General features: G+C 37.8%; 1 protein-coding gene across 2 annotated transcripts in view; it reads right to left on the reverse strand.

Annotated features, from left to right (window-relative positions):
* The window catches only part of map2k5 (mitogen-activated protein kinase kinase 5), a 48,309-nt gene that overhangs the window by 20,662 nt on the left and 11,140 nt on the right, over nt 1-16,507 (reverse strand). For both annotated transcript variants that reach the window (XM_086072262.1, XM_086072263.1), the window contains exons 9-17: nt 11,706-11,745; nt 10,612-10,680; nt 8,982-9,063; nt 7,649-7,710; nt 3,668-3,716; nt 3,486-3,559; nt 2,880-2,930; nt 2,704-2,775; nt 1,172-1,201 (exon numbers count right to left, since the gene is read on the reverse strand). In XM_086072262.1, coding sequence (XP_085928388.1) covers nt 1,172-1,201; nt 2,704-2,775; nt 2,880-2,930; nt 3,486-3,559; nt 3,668-3,716; nt 7,649-7,710; nt 8,982-9,063; nt 10,612-10,680; nt 11,706-11,745 — 529 coding nt within the window. The remainder of the gene's footprint in view (nt 1-1,171; nt 1,202-2,703; nt 2,776-2,879; nt 2,931-3,485; nt 3,560-3,667; nt 3,717-7,648; nt 7,711-8,981; nt 9,064-10,611; nt 10,681-11,705; nt 11,746-16,507) is intronic.

Here is a 16,507-nt window from a genome sequence, read left to right on the forward strand (position 1 = left end):
ATAGAAACCACAGCCTCTCATTTCGTGCCTAGGCCCAAGATGGAAGCTGAGGTAACCAGAATCAGATTGCTCAACTAGAGATTAGTGAGATAAACCCATTTCATGGACTAATTAAGACTTGATGAGATTGGGAAGTCACTTCTGTGGTCGGCAATTACATCTGAGCAGGACTTAAGGTAATGTAATGAGAGAAAATGCTGCACTCAAATCAAAGATAGCGTGCATCACCAAGCCACCCTAAAAACACACACGCACAAAAGCTACGGAACAATCTAGTTGACACAAACCTCTTCATCCTTGGCTTTTGCGAGGACATCTAATGAAACTTTGGAATCCTTCATTATTTCCTTGAATGGTGACTAACAAAGCCAGTTTTCTCATGTGTATGCAGAGTTCTATTCTACATTTGTTTGAATGTGTTTGTATAATTCAGAATATTTATTTACTCACAGTCATCAGGCAAGTATATAATTTTAATATTCATTGTTTCGTTTATCCCTTTTGAAGCATTTCAAACAACTGAATGTATGTGCTTGTATTAGACCAGTGTGTGTGTTTGTGTGTCTGTGTCATGTTTGGAAGTAATAAAGACTGCCCCTTGTGGCATAAATATTGAATGATCATTTCAAGAGAGGGTGTCCGTCATACAGGTTATTGAACAGCTAAGGGGTTCTATTAACCATTTCTCAATATGACTTCTTGTCCGTTCTTATGTCCTTGTGATCTCGTACTGTTCTAATTGAAAGTACGGATTAAGCAAGCACGCATGGAATGTTGTCTTTCTGTTCTATTTTTAAACTAACGATGCATCAGTTGTTGCCTGTGAATAGTAGTCTACAAAAATATCCTACGGTGCATTTTGTGCTGCTATTGCGACTATCGCGGCAAATCCGCAACACTATACTCTGTGATCTTCATATTGAGAAACGGCCATTGAGTCCGCTGGCCATGAGCAGTGTGCACATACTATATGTGGCGACATTAGTGAGGAAAATACTGTGGTGATAAAATGTATTTTTAGCAAGACAGAAGACAACATTGACGGATTAACGATTGACGGACTAACAACTGATGGACTGTAATTTACTATCAGTCCTAAAATAGCAGCTGTAATTTAATGATGCAAGTCCAGTTAAAATAACGTAAATACAAATGGAACTGAAGAACTCACCTGTGGATAGGGAAACATTCCGAGGGCCAGCTGAATGGAAAAACAGCACAATATGCAAGTGAATATTATTTTGTATGATTGAGAAAAAATGTATTAATTAATAACAATAATAAATACATTTAAAAAAAATAAAAACGTCCATAACCGCTAAATGATATATCTTGTGAATGCTGTTAAATAGGTTTGGCCAACTAGGATATAGGTTCCTACTCCTCGGTGACCCTAAAATGTATAAAAAGGAGGAAATGGATGGATGGACGGACGGAAGGAAGGAAGAGAGGAAGGAAACCTGGCAGGTTTCATGGATACCAGTCAGTTTCTTTAGCCAGTAGGCATGAATGATTTGGGCCGCGTTGCTGTCTAGCTTTTCATCTTCCTGCATGGATATCTGACGCTGTTATGACTACTGCTTCTTGTTCTGGGAGGTTGCTGTGCTTTCTTGTAAGTTTACCAACCACTGGGCATTGGCATTGTGTGACGTTTCTTTCTCCCAGATACTCTGTCTCAGCCTTGAGTGGGTCTGTTTCGGTCTTGCTACCTTGCCATTGAGAGTAGACCTTACTGGGTTGTTGGAGAACATCATATTTATTTTCAGTGCCTCCACCTCTCTTGTTTACCTCTGTAGGCGAGTAGCTAAGACTGTGAGTCTTTGCTTGGCAGTCTCGTGCTTCATCTGTGAACATGTTGCTGTATTTCTTGGGCATTTCTTTCCTAAGCTTCACACCTTTGCTTTGCTGTGTTAGAAGGTTAACTTCTATCCGGATCTCCCTTACTTTTGCCTCTAGCCTACTCCTCCAAGGAGGTGGCCCATGCTCCTTCATGTTGTTCCGTCTCATAACCAAGCATCTCTCGCAAAAATGTTGAAGACTGTGGGTTGTTACTTACCAACTCATTCAAACACTAGGCCATTCTTACTTGCCAAGTTACTTTGAATAACTACACGAGGGTGCTTGAACACAGTTCGAATGCTTTAGTCGATGCATGCCCTTAATGTGAGCTTGTGCTTCTTATAGGGGGGTTGGTGAAAGGTTTCCTGACATTTGGCAAGTAATTTGGTCAATGGAGGTTATATAGATTGAAACATGATGATGATGATGAAGCTAAATCTAAATTGAGTAGGAGTGCAAGTCATTTCATGTAGTTCAATATGTAGCTAAGATGCATTGAATAAAAGGGGACATGTAAAACAGGGTTAAACAATCACAGAGTTCATTTTCTGTGAGCTCCTCATTATTGTTACACTTGTAATAATATTAAACATTAGTGACACAAAAAGCTGAGGCAGAAGTGCAAATCATTTGTTCTACTGTGGCCAGAAACCGATTGAGAATCAATAACTTGAGTGGGCAGACAAGTGACAAGATACTGAAATTTAAATGATATTTGAAAACACATTGTCAATCAGGCACTTTAGCAAGACCCTGGGGAGCAATGAACACTGCTTCACTGCATCATCATCAGCTCTCACTAGACTCAAGACACACACGCACACACCTATGAATCTCATAAAATCTGACAATTTATTGTCGTACCTCCATGAAAGAGATTCCAACACTCCAGACGTCTGCATGGATACCATACTGTTCCCCTGATATCCGTTCTGGCTATGTAAACACAATATGAAGAAAAAGGAAAAAAAAGAGCCTGTCAATGGCATGGTTATGAGCTCTCTATCAGAGAAAAGGCAATATAATTAAAGTCCACTTACTGCCATGTATGCATTTGTTCCCACATATGTTTTGGCAATTGAATTCACCAACTGTAAATATTGACAGTGATAATGAATGAAATCCTGGTTGCTATCATTTTACATCACAGAAGAGTAAGTTGCTATATATTGTTAGACACTAACTATATGTCCTACAGTTTAAGCAGTTTTGTTTCTGTATAAAGAGGTACCGGTAAATAGATATTCAGATTAGCTGTTCAGAAAAATCTCCCAAATGCTTACATTACAAACGCACATATTGCAACATTCTCCACAGGCACACAGACACAAACATGCACACAATGACATGGGTATTGTCTGTCACCCACGCTGTCTCCACCTCTTTCGAATGCATATCAATGAGGCTTCACAGTTGTGAATGTGGTCATAATTATAACGAGATTTTTTTTTGAAGTGTGTAGAACAATGGGATGGGGGGAATGTGAATCTACGAGACAGACCCTTGGGAAAGCACTGGGTCTAAAATGAATGCAGTGATTGACAGCTTGACCATAGGCACAAAGCACTGCACACAGTAGAAATGTATCTCTTCCCTCTCTCCCAAGCACCAACCTCTCTAAACATTCAAAAAACGATTGAGTGTACCTGAGTGCTGACACCAAAGTCGCATAGCTTGACTTGTCCTCGGGTGTTCACCAGCATATTGGAGGGTTTGACATCTGCAGAGACAAACTGTGTGATACAACTGCAACATCAGCAATCTGACACTGATCTTCATCAACTCGGCTCTTTTTACAGAAACAAAGCCCAAACCCAAGTTTACTCACCTCTGTGAAGTATCTTTAAGCTCCACAGGTACGTCAGGCCTTTAACTACCTGCCAAAATAAAGAACACATTTCTAAGTTTTAGGTTTAGTTGAAAACCCTTGTGGATCACGCAAGTCGCATATAAGGGAGTACAGTAATTTCTGGACTATTAGCCGCTACTTTTTTCACTTCCATTCGACCCTACGGCTAATACAAAGGTGCGACTTATCCATCAGATCACAAGGGGGCGCACTATAAAGGAAGCGCAAGAGCGTCAGGCAGAGCAAAACAAACCAAGTGAGCCCAAATACAGTAGAAGAGACAGAACGAGAGCGAGACAATTTGCGCCCTCATTATGGAAAATGAAGTAGTGGGAACCCGGTGCGGTAACATTAAAACACATGCGGCAAAATCGAGTATTCCCCAAATTTAGCTAGCGCGGCTTATAGTCAGGTGCACCTTATAGTCCAGAAATTACTTTATTTTGGCAACCTGGGATGAAATTAGTCCCCAAATTAATTATACAGGATTTTTTTTTCCTGCCTATTTTTCCTACACCATTCAGACATGTCAAGAAAGCTGCAAACATACTCAACGTAACACTCCGCCTATACGCTAAGGCTAACTTCAAAATAAAATTTACCAGATAATACATCGACGGCAATGCAAATAGACTTAGTAGACTTTTACTTTAAAGTTGGCCCACGTCGTGGTGTGATGGCTAGCTTAATTTCCCTTTCAGACATTTAGGATTTCTTTATTGTAGTTTTTATTGATAATATAGTTGCGACTAACATCAATGCAATGCTATCCTAAATTCATATTCAATCGCTAATTTACGACGCTAAGAAACCGCTAATTAATTAGGCCAGCATTGTAAGATATGGCAGAAGTGTCCAACGTAATTGGCTAACAGCTAACTGTTAGCATTATCAACGAGTGCCTGGCTGGTAGCTGTAATTGAGTTTGACTGCTGGTACCTTAAATTGCATTTTGAGGCCTTTTCATTATATACATATATATAAAAAAAAGAAGAAGATAATTTCAACTTTGTCTTCATTTATTTTATAAAACACTTTTGCCCATTAAAAAAAAAGAGTAACAACTCAAAATGTCAAACATAGCCGTTTAGATTTTAGGAACACAACTTTAAGCCATTAATACCATGTTAATTTACACATGGACCATGTATAAAATAAGAATGCTTCTGCCTCATATTGCATTGAATGTTGTGTTCCTAAATCCTTAACGGCTAAATAAGACATTTAGAATAGTTTTTTTTTAATTTAACGGGAAAAAACGTTTTACAGACAAAATATTTATATAAAAATATTTGTATTTTATTTTTTAGCTGATCCAAAAAATTATCCGATCTGTTACTCAAATCCGTGATCCGATCCGAACCCTGACTTTTTTTAATCCGTTGCGCCACTACTATGAAATGTTTGTGAGTACAGGGTTTGTCTTGATCCGAACTCTCAACAAAAGTGAGACCCCCTAGTTGACGGGGGAAAATCTCAGAGGACTGGTTGTTCAGGCAGCGGACAAAAACAAGGCATAGTTGTTGGTTCAAGACAAAATGGCATAAAAAGTTTCCATTTGTGTGCAGACCTTACAATTACCATTCTTTCATTAGTCAAACTTTTGGCTCTGTAAACCTTGAATTAGTCACTAAGTGCAGATACTGAGAGTTAATTGAGCTGAAGAGAGTCGCTCCTGAACAGCATTAAAAAGTGCAGTTAGTACATTTCAACAGCACAGAGTGAAAAAAGTACAAAAGTACAACACTTGTAAAAAGTAATATAACAACCAGCAGCGGGAGCTTTTTCTGAAGCTTTTTGATCATGTAAACAGCTAAAGAAATTGTCGGAGGTCAAGCAGCCTTAAAACGTGGTGAGAATGATGTGTAGATCTTTACTCAGACCCTCGAGTGCCTCTAGTGTGATAATTAAAAAGTTGTGATGGTGAAAAGGAGGCAAAGTTGTAAATTACTGAATTAACACAGACGTAACAGCTGTCATTGATTACAGACAAAGTTTGAGAAGGGGAGATAGAATAGAGGAGAATTGTAATGATCGTTCAAGGCCATTATTATAAAAGGACTAGGTATAACGGAGGATGTAAAAAGGAGGGGGTTGCAGCAAATAGCTGTCAGGACTGCACTAAACAGAGACTAATTAATCTTTTGACGCGTTTCCTTTCTTCTACTTTACTTGGAAAAGACAGCTTTCGTTAAAGCCATTTAATATATGAAATCCCAAATGATCTTGTGAGGTTGGTTATGTGCCGCGTGACATTGGCTTTTTGTGCACGTGTCACTCAACATCATGCTTTGTGTGTGTCGTATCATGGGCGCGTTGCATTTGTTTTTGTAACGTGAACGAGATGAGATGTAAGCTTATTGGATTTAACAAAAAAAAAAATTAAGCATCACACAGTGTGACCGTAGCTTATATGAAAATGTTGTTTACTTATATAGAGACGTCCTTATCATTGTCCCGTTGAAAAAAAACAAAAAAAACACCGGAGGATAATCGATAGGATAAGGGATTCTAAAAAGATTAGTGTGTGGCATTATAATTCTGTTAAACCACAATTCAAAAGCAATGACTGATTTCATTGGTTAATTTGAATTAGAATCAAGTTATTTCTGTGACTACAGTGGGATACCAACAATTTTGTCCATGTGTCTATGTCATAGAGGAGTCTCTGCTAGGATGAAGGAGAACGCTAATAAGCTAGTGATGAGGTGGACCAGAGTTGGAGGTGGCAAAAATCAAGATGTTGAAGTTTTATTGAAGAGTAACCAGGTTGGATAGGATTTAAAATGAGCTCATCATCAAAGGGACAGCCATGGTTACATGGTTTGGGAAGTAAGTTAGAGAGAGCAGACTTTGATGGTTTGGGCACATCCAGAGATAGCGAGTATAATGGCAGAAGGATAAAGAGGATGGAGTTGCCAGGCAAGCGGTGTCGAGGAAGAGAAGGTTAATAGATATAGTGAGGGAAGACACGAGGGCAGTTGGTGTTAAAGAGGACGACGCAGAAGATAGGCTTAGATGGAAAAGGATGACATGCTGTGGCGACTCCTAACAGGACAAGCCAAAAGGAAAAGATTATACAGGCTGCACACTGCCTACACTGTAGCAGAATGTCATTTGAGGTCAATTAAAATCCTAAAGTAAGTTTTTTGAACTGAGGATAACATTTAATTAATCAGAAATACTAGAATACTACTATTACTACTAATAATAATAATGATAATAATACAAAAACCGCTCTTCTTTAACTCATTCACTGCCATTGACAGCTATAGACTTTTAAAACAAATCATTTTAACTATTTCTATTAGTTTAAATTTTGTTCTCCCATTTTTGTTAAGAGTATGAGAACCTAGATTTTTTTGTACATTTAGAACAGATATAAAATTTGTGATTAATCGTAAGTTAACTAGTGAAGTCATGCGATTAATTACAATTACAAATTTTAATCGCCTGATGCCCTTAATTTTTAATAATCTTTTCTTTTTAAAAATAAATAAAAAAATGTTAAATTTTTAATAATCTTTTTTTTTTGTTGAAAAGATTATTAAATTACAATTTTTAATCGTAAATAATCGCATGACTTCACTAGTTAACTCGCGATTAATCACAAATTGTATACCTGTTCTAATACAAAACATAATAAAACAATTCTAGGTTTTCATACTCTTGTTAACAAAAGTGGGAAAAAATGTTCAACTAATAGAAATAGTTCAAATGAATTTTTGACGTCTATAGCCGTCAATGGCAGTGAATAAATTAGAAACAAAAATGACATTTCTAACAAGTGACTCCCAACAAGCCTTTGAACAATTGTTGCATTATCCTTCCACTCCGAAAAAAAGAATGGTTCAAATATTAACATTAAATGTCCCAAAACAAAATGACATACAGTACGTGCCCGTACTTCCAACTACAACTGTATACATTTCATACTGTGTGCTATACATTCAAACTTACTGCCACAGCAATTCTTCCCAGGACATGCTCTGGAATCCTTTTATACACATCAAGTGAACCACCTGTATTGGAAAAAGAGTTATTTCATTTATCCAACAAACAATCACTTCATTATCTTAAAGGGGAGATATTATGGAAAATTTACTTTTTAATGTTTGTATACATAGAGTTGTGTCTCTTGAACAGAGTGACTGCCCACTGCCAGGTCAGCCATCAATTGTGAGATTAAACAACCAAGGACATACTCTGTTCTTTGCTTGTTTATGAAAATTGTGCCTGTCCCACAGAACAGTGGGACTAATTAACATCCATCCACCCATTATGCGCCGCTTATCTATAATAAAAGTAAGTACTGTATCTACACCAATAACTTGGCAGAGAACTAGTTTGCTGCGGCAGCCGAGCTGCAGCAGTGTTAACAGTGTTACCATCTTAGCTTTTGATAAAGTAGGGCGTGGCGTCTATTTGTGTTTGACAATGTCATACGTAATGTCACACAGCAACATTAATTGACAGGGGTGTTTCTGTGTCTTGGTGATCAAGAGATGTCTTCACAGGTAAAGCTGCTATGGAGTTCGGCGGCCAACAGCAGTGAGGAACACGCCCGCAAGTTGCTGGCCACTGCATGGCTGTCCTAACGAAACCCGTGGCCGTGCTCACCACTGGCCAAGCAGTATAACGTGACAGATTAGCCCCTAAAACGAGCTGATTTCACAGTGGCAAAAAAAATGCTGTCATTCACTACTTATTAAAGAAAAAAAAACAATAACCCATGGGGATTCAATAAATGTCTCAATGGGTCACAAATTTCCCTAAAAATGTGAAAATAAAAACAAATTTGCACTCACAATTTTGTATTCTGTAGACAAAAAACTATTTGTTAAAATTCCTGCATTTTTTAAATCTGCAAATATATTTTTAAATTAAAACGAAAAACTCATAGACTTAGAAAATATCAGCTTTTTGAAAAGACAAAAATGTATAAACTGTAACGGTCTAAAACAAGTGCCAAGCGGTTAGACATATTTTGTTGTCAGTTTGGCAAAAGTGTGAAACAGGGGATTCGATGCATTAACACAGTTAACACACACAGACACTACTAACACAGACATCTCACACTGAATGAGACACGCACACACACTCACACAGGCCCCTCAAATTCCACTCAAGTCAGGATTTATTACACCCTTGTAGCTTTTAGCACACTGGCATGCTAAGCAGCTCACAACACCAAGACATTCTTTTGATCAGCAGATGTGTAAATGGATACATGGGAGAGACACGGAAGACAGGTGAGAGGAACACCAGTCACTAATGTGACAGGAAAACTCACCATCCATAAATTCTGTACAGATGGATATCCTGTTCTCCACAAAATAAGCACTGAAGAAAGTGATGATGTAGGGTGAGTCACACTGCAATAAGGATAAAAGAATTCATAATTGCAGAATACATCAATAGTATTTCGAAATACAATATAAAAAAAAAAAAGTTTTTCTAGGCAAGATTTTTTTTGTGTGCAATCGTTGTGTATCCTTTACTGTATCACCGATGTAAATATCAGACAGTTTTGATAATTATTTTCACAGATGAATGAATGAATAGAAAACTTCCCATGGAGGTTGTTCCTCATTAGTAAGCTAACCACAGTTTTTATCTAGAATGAGGAGGAAAAAAAATGCCTTGTGAAAGGAATGAAAATTCTCCTACTCTTAAAAATACTTAATGAAAATAAAGATTTGTATTTATGAAGTTGATCAGTTCAATCAGTGGTTTTGTGACAGCTACTCTCCAAATAGCATGCAATTGCCTCCCAGAAACGTTCCCTAATAGATCTCTATCAGAAAGAACCTGCTTCTATTCTGAGTCACACACAAATTAAATAATCATTCACTGCCAGCCATTTTATATCCACACGATATTATCTTCAATAATTATATATAAACCAAATCTGCCGAATAACAGAATAGACTCTCTCCTTTCTGTCCTGTTTTTTTATAATCGACAGTAGAAAAATTTTTGCTTTTTACTCCCATGGACTCGCGAACTGTGTTTATTTCGTATGAAATGGGGCAATGATTTTATCTACTGGCGGTTGTGCATCAGTAAAGTTTGACATTTACAGTGGCCCCGTTGAAAAGAATGTAATTGACAAGTATACTTGTCAAAGGCAGTGAATGAGTTAACTCATTTACTCCCAGCCATTTTCACCGAAGCAACCCCCTTCGCTCCCGGATGTTTTACTGGATTTTGACTGATTTTGCAAGGCCCACAGAATATCGTGTTCGATTGCTATAAAAACATGGAACCTACCAAATGAAACATTAGAGTCTAGGAAAAACATGTATATTTCTATCTGTTTCCGTTTTGCAGCAATTAGCATTAGAATATAGCTAAGTTTCATCATTATTCACAAATCTGTTTAAAACACTGGGGAAAAGAGCTTTTTTGCAATATGGCTGGTTGCTTGGTTGATCTTTTATACTCTGCTACCACCTGCTGACCGTTTTTTGTAATAACTACCATTGCTTTAAGCATCCTCTTCAGGTCAGAGGCTGCATCAAAGCCTTCTGTATGCACTAGCATAAAAAATAACATTTAAGAAAACGTATAAATATGTTTCTGGAACCATGGCAATATTTAAAATAGAACGTTTTTATACGTTTTTGGGAGCAAATGAGTTTTAAGAACACACTCCCTATGCACACATGTGGAAAATGTTGTTGGTACCCCTCTGTTAGAACATCTGCACAGTGCATATTGATGTTAATATGCCAGATATTATACATAGGCTAGTTTCTTATGCAGTCTCTTGGAAACTCGATGTATCATTTCAAGTACATTAAGACAAGTCTAAAATAACAAAAACATAAAAACAAAACAAACGTTCTGCATGCACCATTAATCTAGCTTTGAACATGAACATCAATTTGTTCAATAAAATGAATTACACTGAAACTGACCTTGTAGAGAATTTCTAATTCTGACATTATCTGCTTCTGTAGCTCCACAGTGATGTCAAGAGGAATCACCTGTGAGAAAAAAGTGGAACCCCAATTACAGGAGACAATTAATGCTTTTTCTTTTCACAATTTAAAACAGTTCACAGGTATCTTATTAAGATGAATAGGACAAGTTGTTGTCAATTTCCCCAAGGATCAAACATAGTCAGGGATGTATATAAAAGTGCAAGCACATTGAAAATATTACATGTGCACCAGATTCCAGCGAGCGACTGTGCATTTGTGTACCAAGGAGCAGGGCAGTGTGCGGGGCTTGAGGTTTAAAATAAGCCGCTTCCGTTCCAAACACTACCGCAATACTGTTTCCCCGTCACACCGCTCTCGTAAAACTGCACTGTAAAAAACAGCTAGCTCTCCTGTGAAGGAGAAAATATTGGCGCCATGATTATGGACACCAGGTAGATACAACATGCCACTTTGAGCTGCAATGCTAAGCTAGTGGGGGCAAAGACTCGGCAGACTCCATGTTTGTGCATGGCATGAAGACCAAAATAATAAGGATGCCTTCATTGCACATTGTGCTGCACATGGTTTCAGTTTGTTTATCTTACTTTTATGCAATTGGTGACGTATTATGTTTGATTATTTTAAGATGTAGACTCAGTAGCAACTATTCATTATTCAATGTAGCAAAATAAACCCTTTATTGTGAATCAATTTGAGTGTCATGAGTAGCTTTTAATTGAAAGTAGCAATTATTGTACACTCCATTTTGTATAAATATGTTCTGATCAGAAACCATTTCCAGATCATGTTTCATTAGATCAATTTAACTGAGTAATAATTAGGGCAGTCAAAATCAATACTGTATTGTGTTGAGGTAAATCAATATTCTTTTTCCTTCATGGGTCCAGTTTGTTGACCTTTTTCTCAATATGTAGTCATCATTGAAATGAACATACTGTAAATTGAAATGCTCAATTATCAAGCGAACTCCTTCAATTTTAAGGTACTTGAAAAAGTCAATACAAAAAAATTGTTTCAACCTCAAGGGAAACAAATATATATGGTGGTATGAAGATAGTCAGTCTCACCTTGACAGCTATGACACGCTTGCCGAGTAGATGATACGCTCTAGAAGGACACAAAAAAAAAGGCATAAAAACTGCATGTCACATATATGTTTTTTTACTCTTCTTTTAACTCTTTTACCGCCCAAAATGTTAATGACGTATACTAAAATCCAAATGAATGCCGCCAAAAACGTTAATTGCCGTTTACTACGGGTTTTTTTTTTCTCAATTTCCCAATTTACTCAATCTATGGGCAAATCGCTCCATTATTTTGCTTGTTGGAGCTCCACAGATTGTTGGCGCTAGTTTTATTGAAGCTGACAAAAGTTTTGCGCATCGATTTTAAAATGGATTGCAATGGGCGTTTGGGTGCGTGGTTTGAGGAAGGTTCATGGCAGAAAGTCCTTAGTTTTTAATAGCAAGACAAGCAAACCAGCACAGCCTAATCAAATCAAATCTGATCAAATTACTTAATGCCAGACTACAGAGTTAGTTATTACACTGCATAAATAGTTTACCAGTCACAATACTTAATGACCGCTCACCACACATTCGTCAAGAGTTAATAGGGTCTGACAGCATGGAGGTGATAAGGGATGATGCAGTTCCAGTTATTGCATGATTTACTTTGTCGAATGTGTATGATGCAAAGTGTGATAACACTGACCCAGATTCCAGTACCACATTGATTCTTAGCTAGGCATTTATAAACTATCCCAACACCTGAATTTTCGATATTGTTCAACTTGACATTGTGTGTTTATGCAAGTCAATAGATGTCCTTTATTTGATTCATACACTTCAATCAAAGTGGAATAGCCAAATATATGGACACAAAACTGACTTCATGAATACACAGACAGTGTTATTTATTTTAGCCCCCAAGAGTGTTTTTGACCTGTCGTGTCATGTTCTCCACGAAAGAGCAATTTTCACAAAAGGCTGATGTCCTCGTTTTCCTGTTGATGTCTCAGTGTTGTTCTAAACAACAATCAATATCAGCTAAGCATGACTGCTGCCTCGTAATTAAAACGAGGATGTTAATTGAGGCTAGATCGCAGGGGTAGAAAAGTTAATGCTGAATGAGCAGGTTGTGGAAGCCTAAAAAGCTATCAAACAAACTACCTGGAGTCCTCCCATTATTCTACCCTGAGTTACCAAACATGTGGCTGAACCTCTCTGTATATATTTTGTTATAATTTTGCTTGAATGTCTTTGGTAAATTGATTGGTCTCTGTTTCTGAACCAACCAACCGCATTATGACCACTTACACAATAGAATGTAATCATTTCATTACAAAAGCTGTGTGAAATATTCTACATTCACAATGATAATGTTCAGCTTTGAAGAAGAGTTTACATTTACCGTAGCCATGGTTATTATTGCAAGGGTAGATTGCAATGGTGTGAAACTATATTGCATCATAAAGAGATCTGATTTGTGACAAAAGTAACTAAGGCTGCGTTCACGCTGCAGCTTAATTCCGAGAGTGATATGCGCAGAGGGTGCTTGGAAGGTAGACTACTGATCCGTCTGTGAATATACAAAGCTATTTTGAGTAACAGTGTTAACTTTTTATTTGTATTTTATTTAATCACAGATGAAGCATAAAGTTGACATTTGTGGCGATAGTAGAAATTCAGCCCTGCAGAACGGCTCATCACACACGTCAATGACGCGACGTCATCTTCAATGAAATGAAGATATTGAGGAGTCTCCCCTTATTTCCCCAAAACATTTCTACCTCTTCCAAACTCTCTACTCTGCAGTTATGAGATGGAAAAAAATGAGTTTGACGGGTTTCCTGCTCTGATTGTAAACACTGACGCTCGAGGAAGCCGAGGACAGCAACCAAACATGAGCGAGCGTGAAAACAGTCCACCAACCAGGAGCGCGGGCGTTAGCACAGCTGAATTTGCATAATGTATGCAGTCAAGACACATGAATCGAAATCCTGACACGTCCGCAAAACGAGTCCACCAGCCCACCAATCAGTAGCGCGCGTTGGCACAGCTAAATTTGCTTTTGTAATGTGAACGGTACATAAAAAGATCGGATTTAACAAAAAATCCAAATTAGGCATCACGCCCTGCAGTGTGTGAACATAGCCTAAGTGAAGCAAATGAAATATTAGACACATCAGCTCTCGTTATATTATAGGTATTGATTCATTAATACGTCTTTGACATTGTCGAGCAAAACTGAGCTCTATTATCAGATCGGTCACTTGTCAGTGCCATTTTGTGAAGTCCAGGTCAATAAATCGACAGCCATAAAATACAAGTTTTTTAGGAGTACTGTACTTTGTTAAGGCTGTTTCAGTGTAATGTTCTCCAGTGATGGGGCTGTTAGGAACCCATAGAAAAAAGGCAGAATTTAGGTAATTTTATTTTAACATATTTACACACAGTTTTGTGTACACTGTAATGTAGTCTAATGTGCAATGTTTTCCACATCCTCCAGCAGTGCACCGTAAATACTTATTTGTGGAAGACGCTAAAGCAATATCATTGACACAGTTACATTAACCTTCATTCAATGTTCCTACAATGGAAATGTAGCATATCGCTAAACCTCACGACATAATGCTCTCTTGGAGTGCATGCATTACATTTGATCAACTGTCTATCTTTTTAGCGGGCTCAGTCCATTAATTTTTTTACTTGCCTGATTATGACTTGAGTACGGATGCTGAGGGTCGGAGCTGGCTAAGTCAAAGACAAGTCAAGTCTATTTATAGAGCACATTTAGGGTGACAGCAGTCGATTAAAGTGCTTTACACAGGATAAAAACAATTGAAGCAAATGTTTAAATACATAAAATGACAGTGATAACTTTAAAACAATAAAATAGGTACAATAAAGTGAAAAAATAACTATAGTGCCATGGTTCGCGTGTGCTCATCCATAAAACGGCAGAGAAAAAAGGTGGGTTTTTAGAGAGGATTTGAAAGCCTCTAGACCGGGAACTCTTTTACAGTATTTCTACAACATGTATCAATCTGGAGGTGTTTAATTGTAACCTTGCCTACAAGATGAATTATCATGAGATTTGTGAGTTCACAAAACCCTGACAATCCATCTTGTACTGAGCCCGTTGATTTTCATCGATAGCAAAATAATATGCGGCTGTGATGAAAACAAGAAGCACCCAGGCTGTAACAAAAACAAACAAACCTAGCATGGACGAATGCATTGACGCTGCAATAAATTCTGTCCTCGCAGAATTACTCACAGTTTCCTTGTTGAATGAAGAACAGCAAGAGGCACTATGTGTATTTTTAGCTGTTAAAGATGTTCGTGCTTTTATTTTTAACCTACAATGAGCAAATGTTCATCTGCTACCATGATTGGTCAAAACAAAAATTTGGTAGATGTGCACAAGTTGCCGTATTGCCGAATCATCTTGAAGTATTGCACTGAATGTCTCGCTTTTCCCGATCACACTGGAGCAGTCCCAGATTGATATTTTGGACAACTCCTCTGAATGATTCACATTATGAAGCTGGCTCTTGCCAGGTTAATCAGGTTAGTAAGCATAATATAACCTTATTGCAAGAGTTTAATGAGTTGATTGTTTGTTTATTTGAATGAAGTTAAGGCACACTTTCATTCGCCAATGCGCTCATGCGTGTGGCATAAGCGTGCACCTCTTCGTCGGTTTGACAGCTGCTTCTTAGGCTCAGCAGATGAGCAGTCAGTGAACTAGACTCTCAAGAATGGTCTTGTATGCTCAAAACACACTTTTGTGCTCAAAATGGCCTCTTACGTGCATGTGATTGTGGCACAAATCAAAATGTATACAGTCGTAACTGCATACAAATTTATAATCTTAGATTAAGAATGGTAGAAGGGACAATAGTATTTTAAAAAATGTTATGAGGGGATCTTATAAAGATAAATATACAGTGCAGCTTGGTTAAAGAAGACTGTCCTTGACCAACTCGGGGCTGAACATTCCTGTATGAGTTACCGTGACAAGCCTGTGACAGTGACAGAGACGGGGACAAGGTTACATAGCAACTCCCCACCATCACTTCCCCCTGATCTGACCCCAGTAAATGTGCCTCATTGCCTAGATCTTATTTACACTCTGGCTCCTCTGTAATAAAAGCACAATCATGCAGTATTCATAGGCCCTCTTGCAATGCGTCTCAAGTTGGGGCTATATGTTAGAAAGACTAGCCTTCTGGGTCAGGGCTAATGCAGTACTTTTACACTGCCACGTGTTTAACGGGCCACCTTCTCTCTACCTGACAGCTATTATGGCCACATCCTAAACACAAACAGGGATGAGTACAACATGCATAAAGAGATACTTTGAGTTCCTTCATGAGACTTTGCGAAGAATAGCGAATCGATTCGAGAATTGCGTGCTGTAATATCGCGATATATTGCCGAATTGATTTTTTCTAACAACCCTAATATATATATATATATATATATATATATGGGCATTTGAGATGACATAAAAAAAAATTTAAAATGTGAATAGAAGACATTTCAGAAGGAGCTTGTCTCTCTTGAATGTGTGCTCATGTGCACATACACATAAATGAAGGCTGATTGAAAAGTGTTTGTGAGATGCCCTTTGACGTACAGCGTCAACAAAAATATTAAACTGTTCACTGAGATGCAAGGTAAACTATATATATTAACCAAACAGGTTGGGGTCTTGACCATAAAATACAATCAATTAAGTGGCAAAACAAAATCAATAGAGAAAGTGTGGAGGCTTAAAGAGGCTTAAAGGAAAGTAGATGTCGCCACTGTCACAGCCAAGTTAATATGCTGATTTTAATTGCATGTCTGTATTCAAGAGT

The sequence above is a fragment of the Leptonotus elevatus genome, chromosome 3 (assembly GCF_054856555.1).
Source record: "Leptonotus elevatus isolate MCC_2025b chromosome 3, RoL_Lele_1.0, whole genome shotgun sequence".
Lineage (NCBI taxonomy): Eukaryota > Metazoa > Chordata > Actinopteri > Syngnathiformes > Syngnathidae > Leptonotus > Leptonotus elevatus.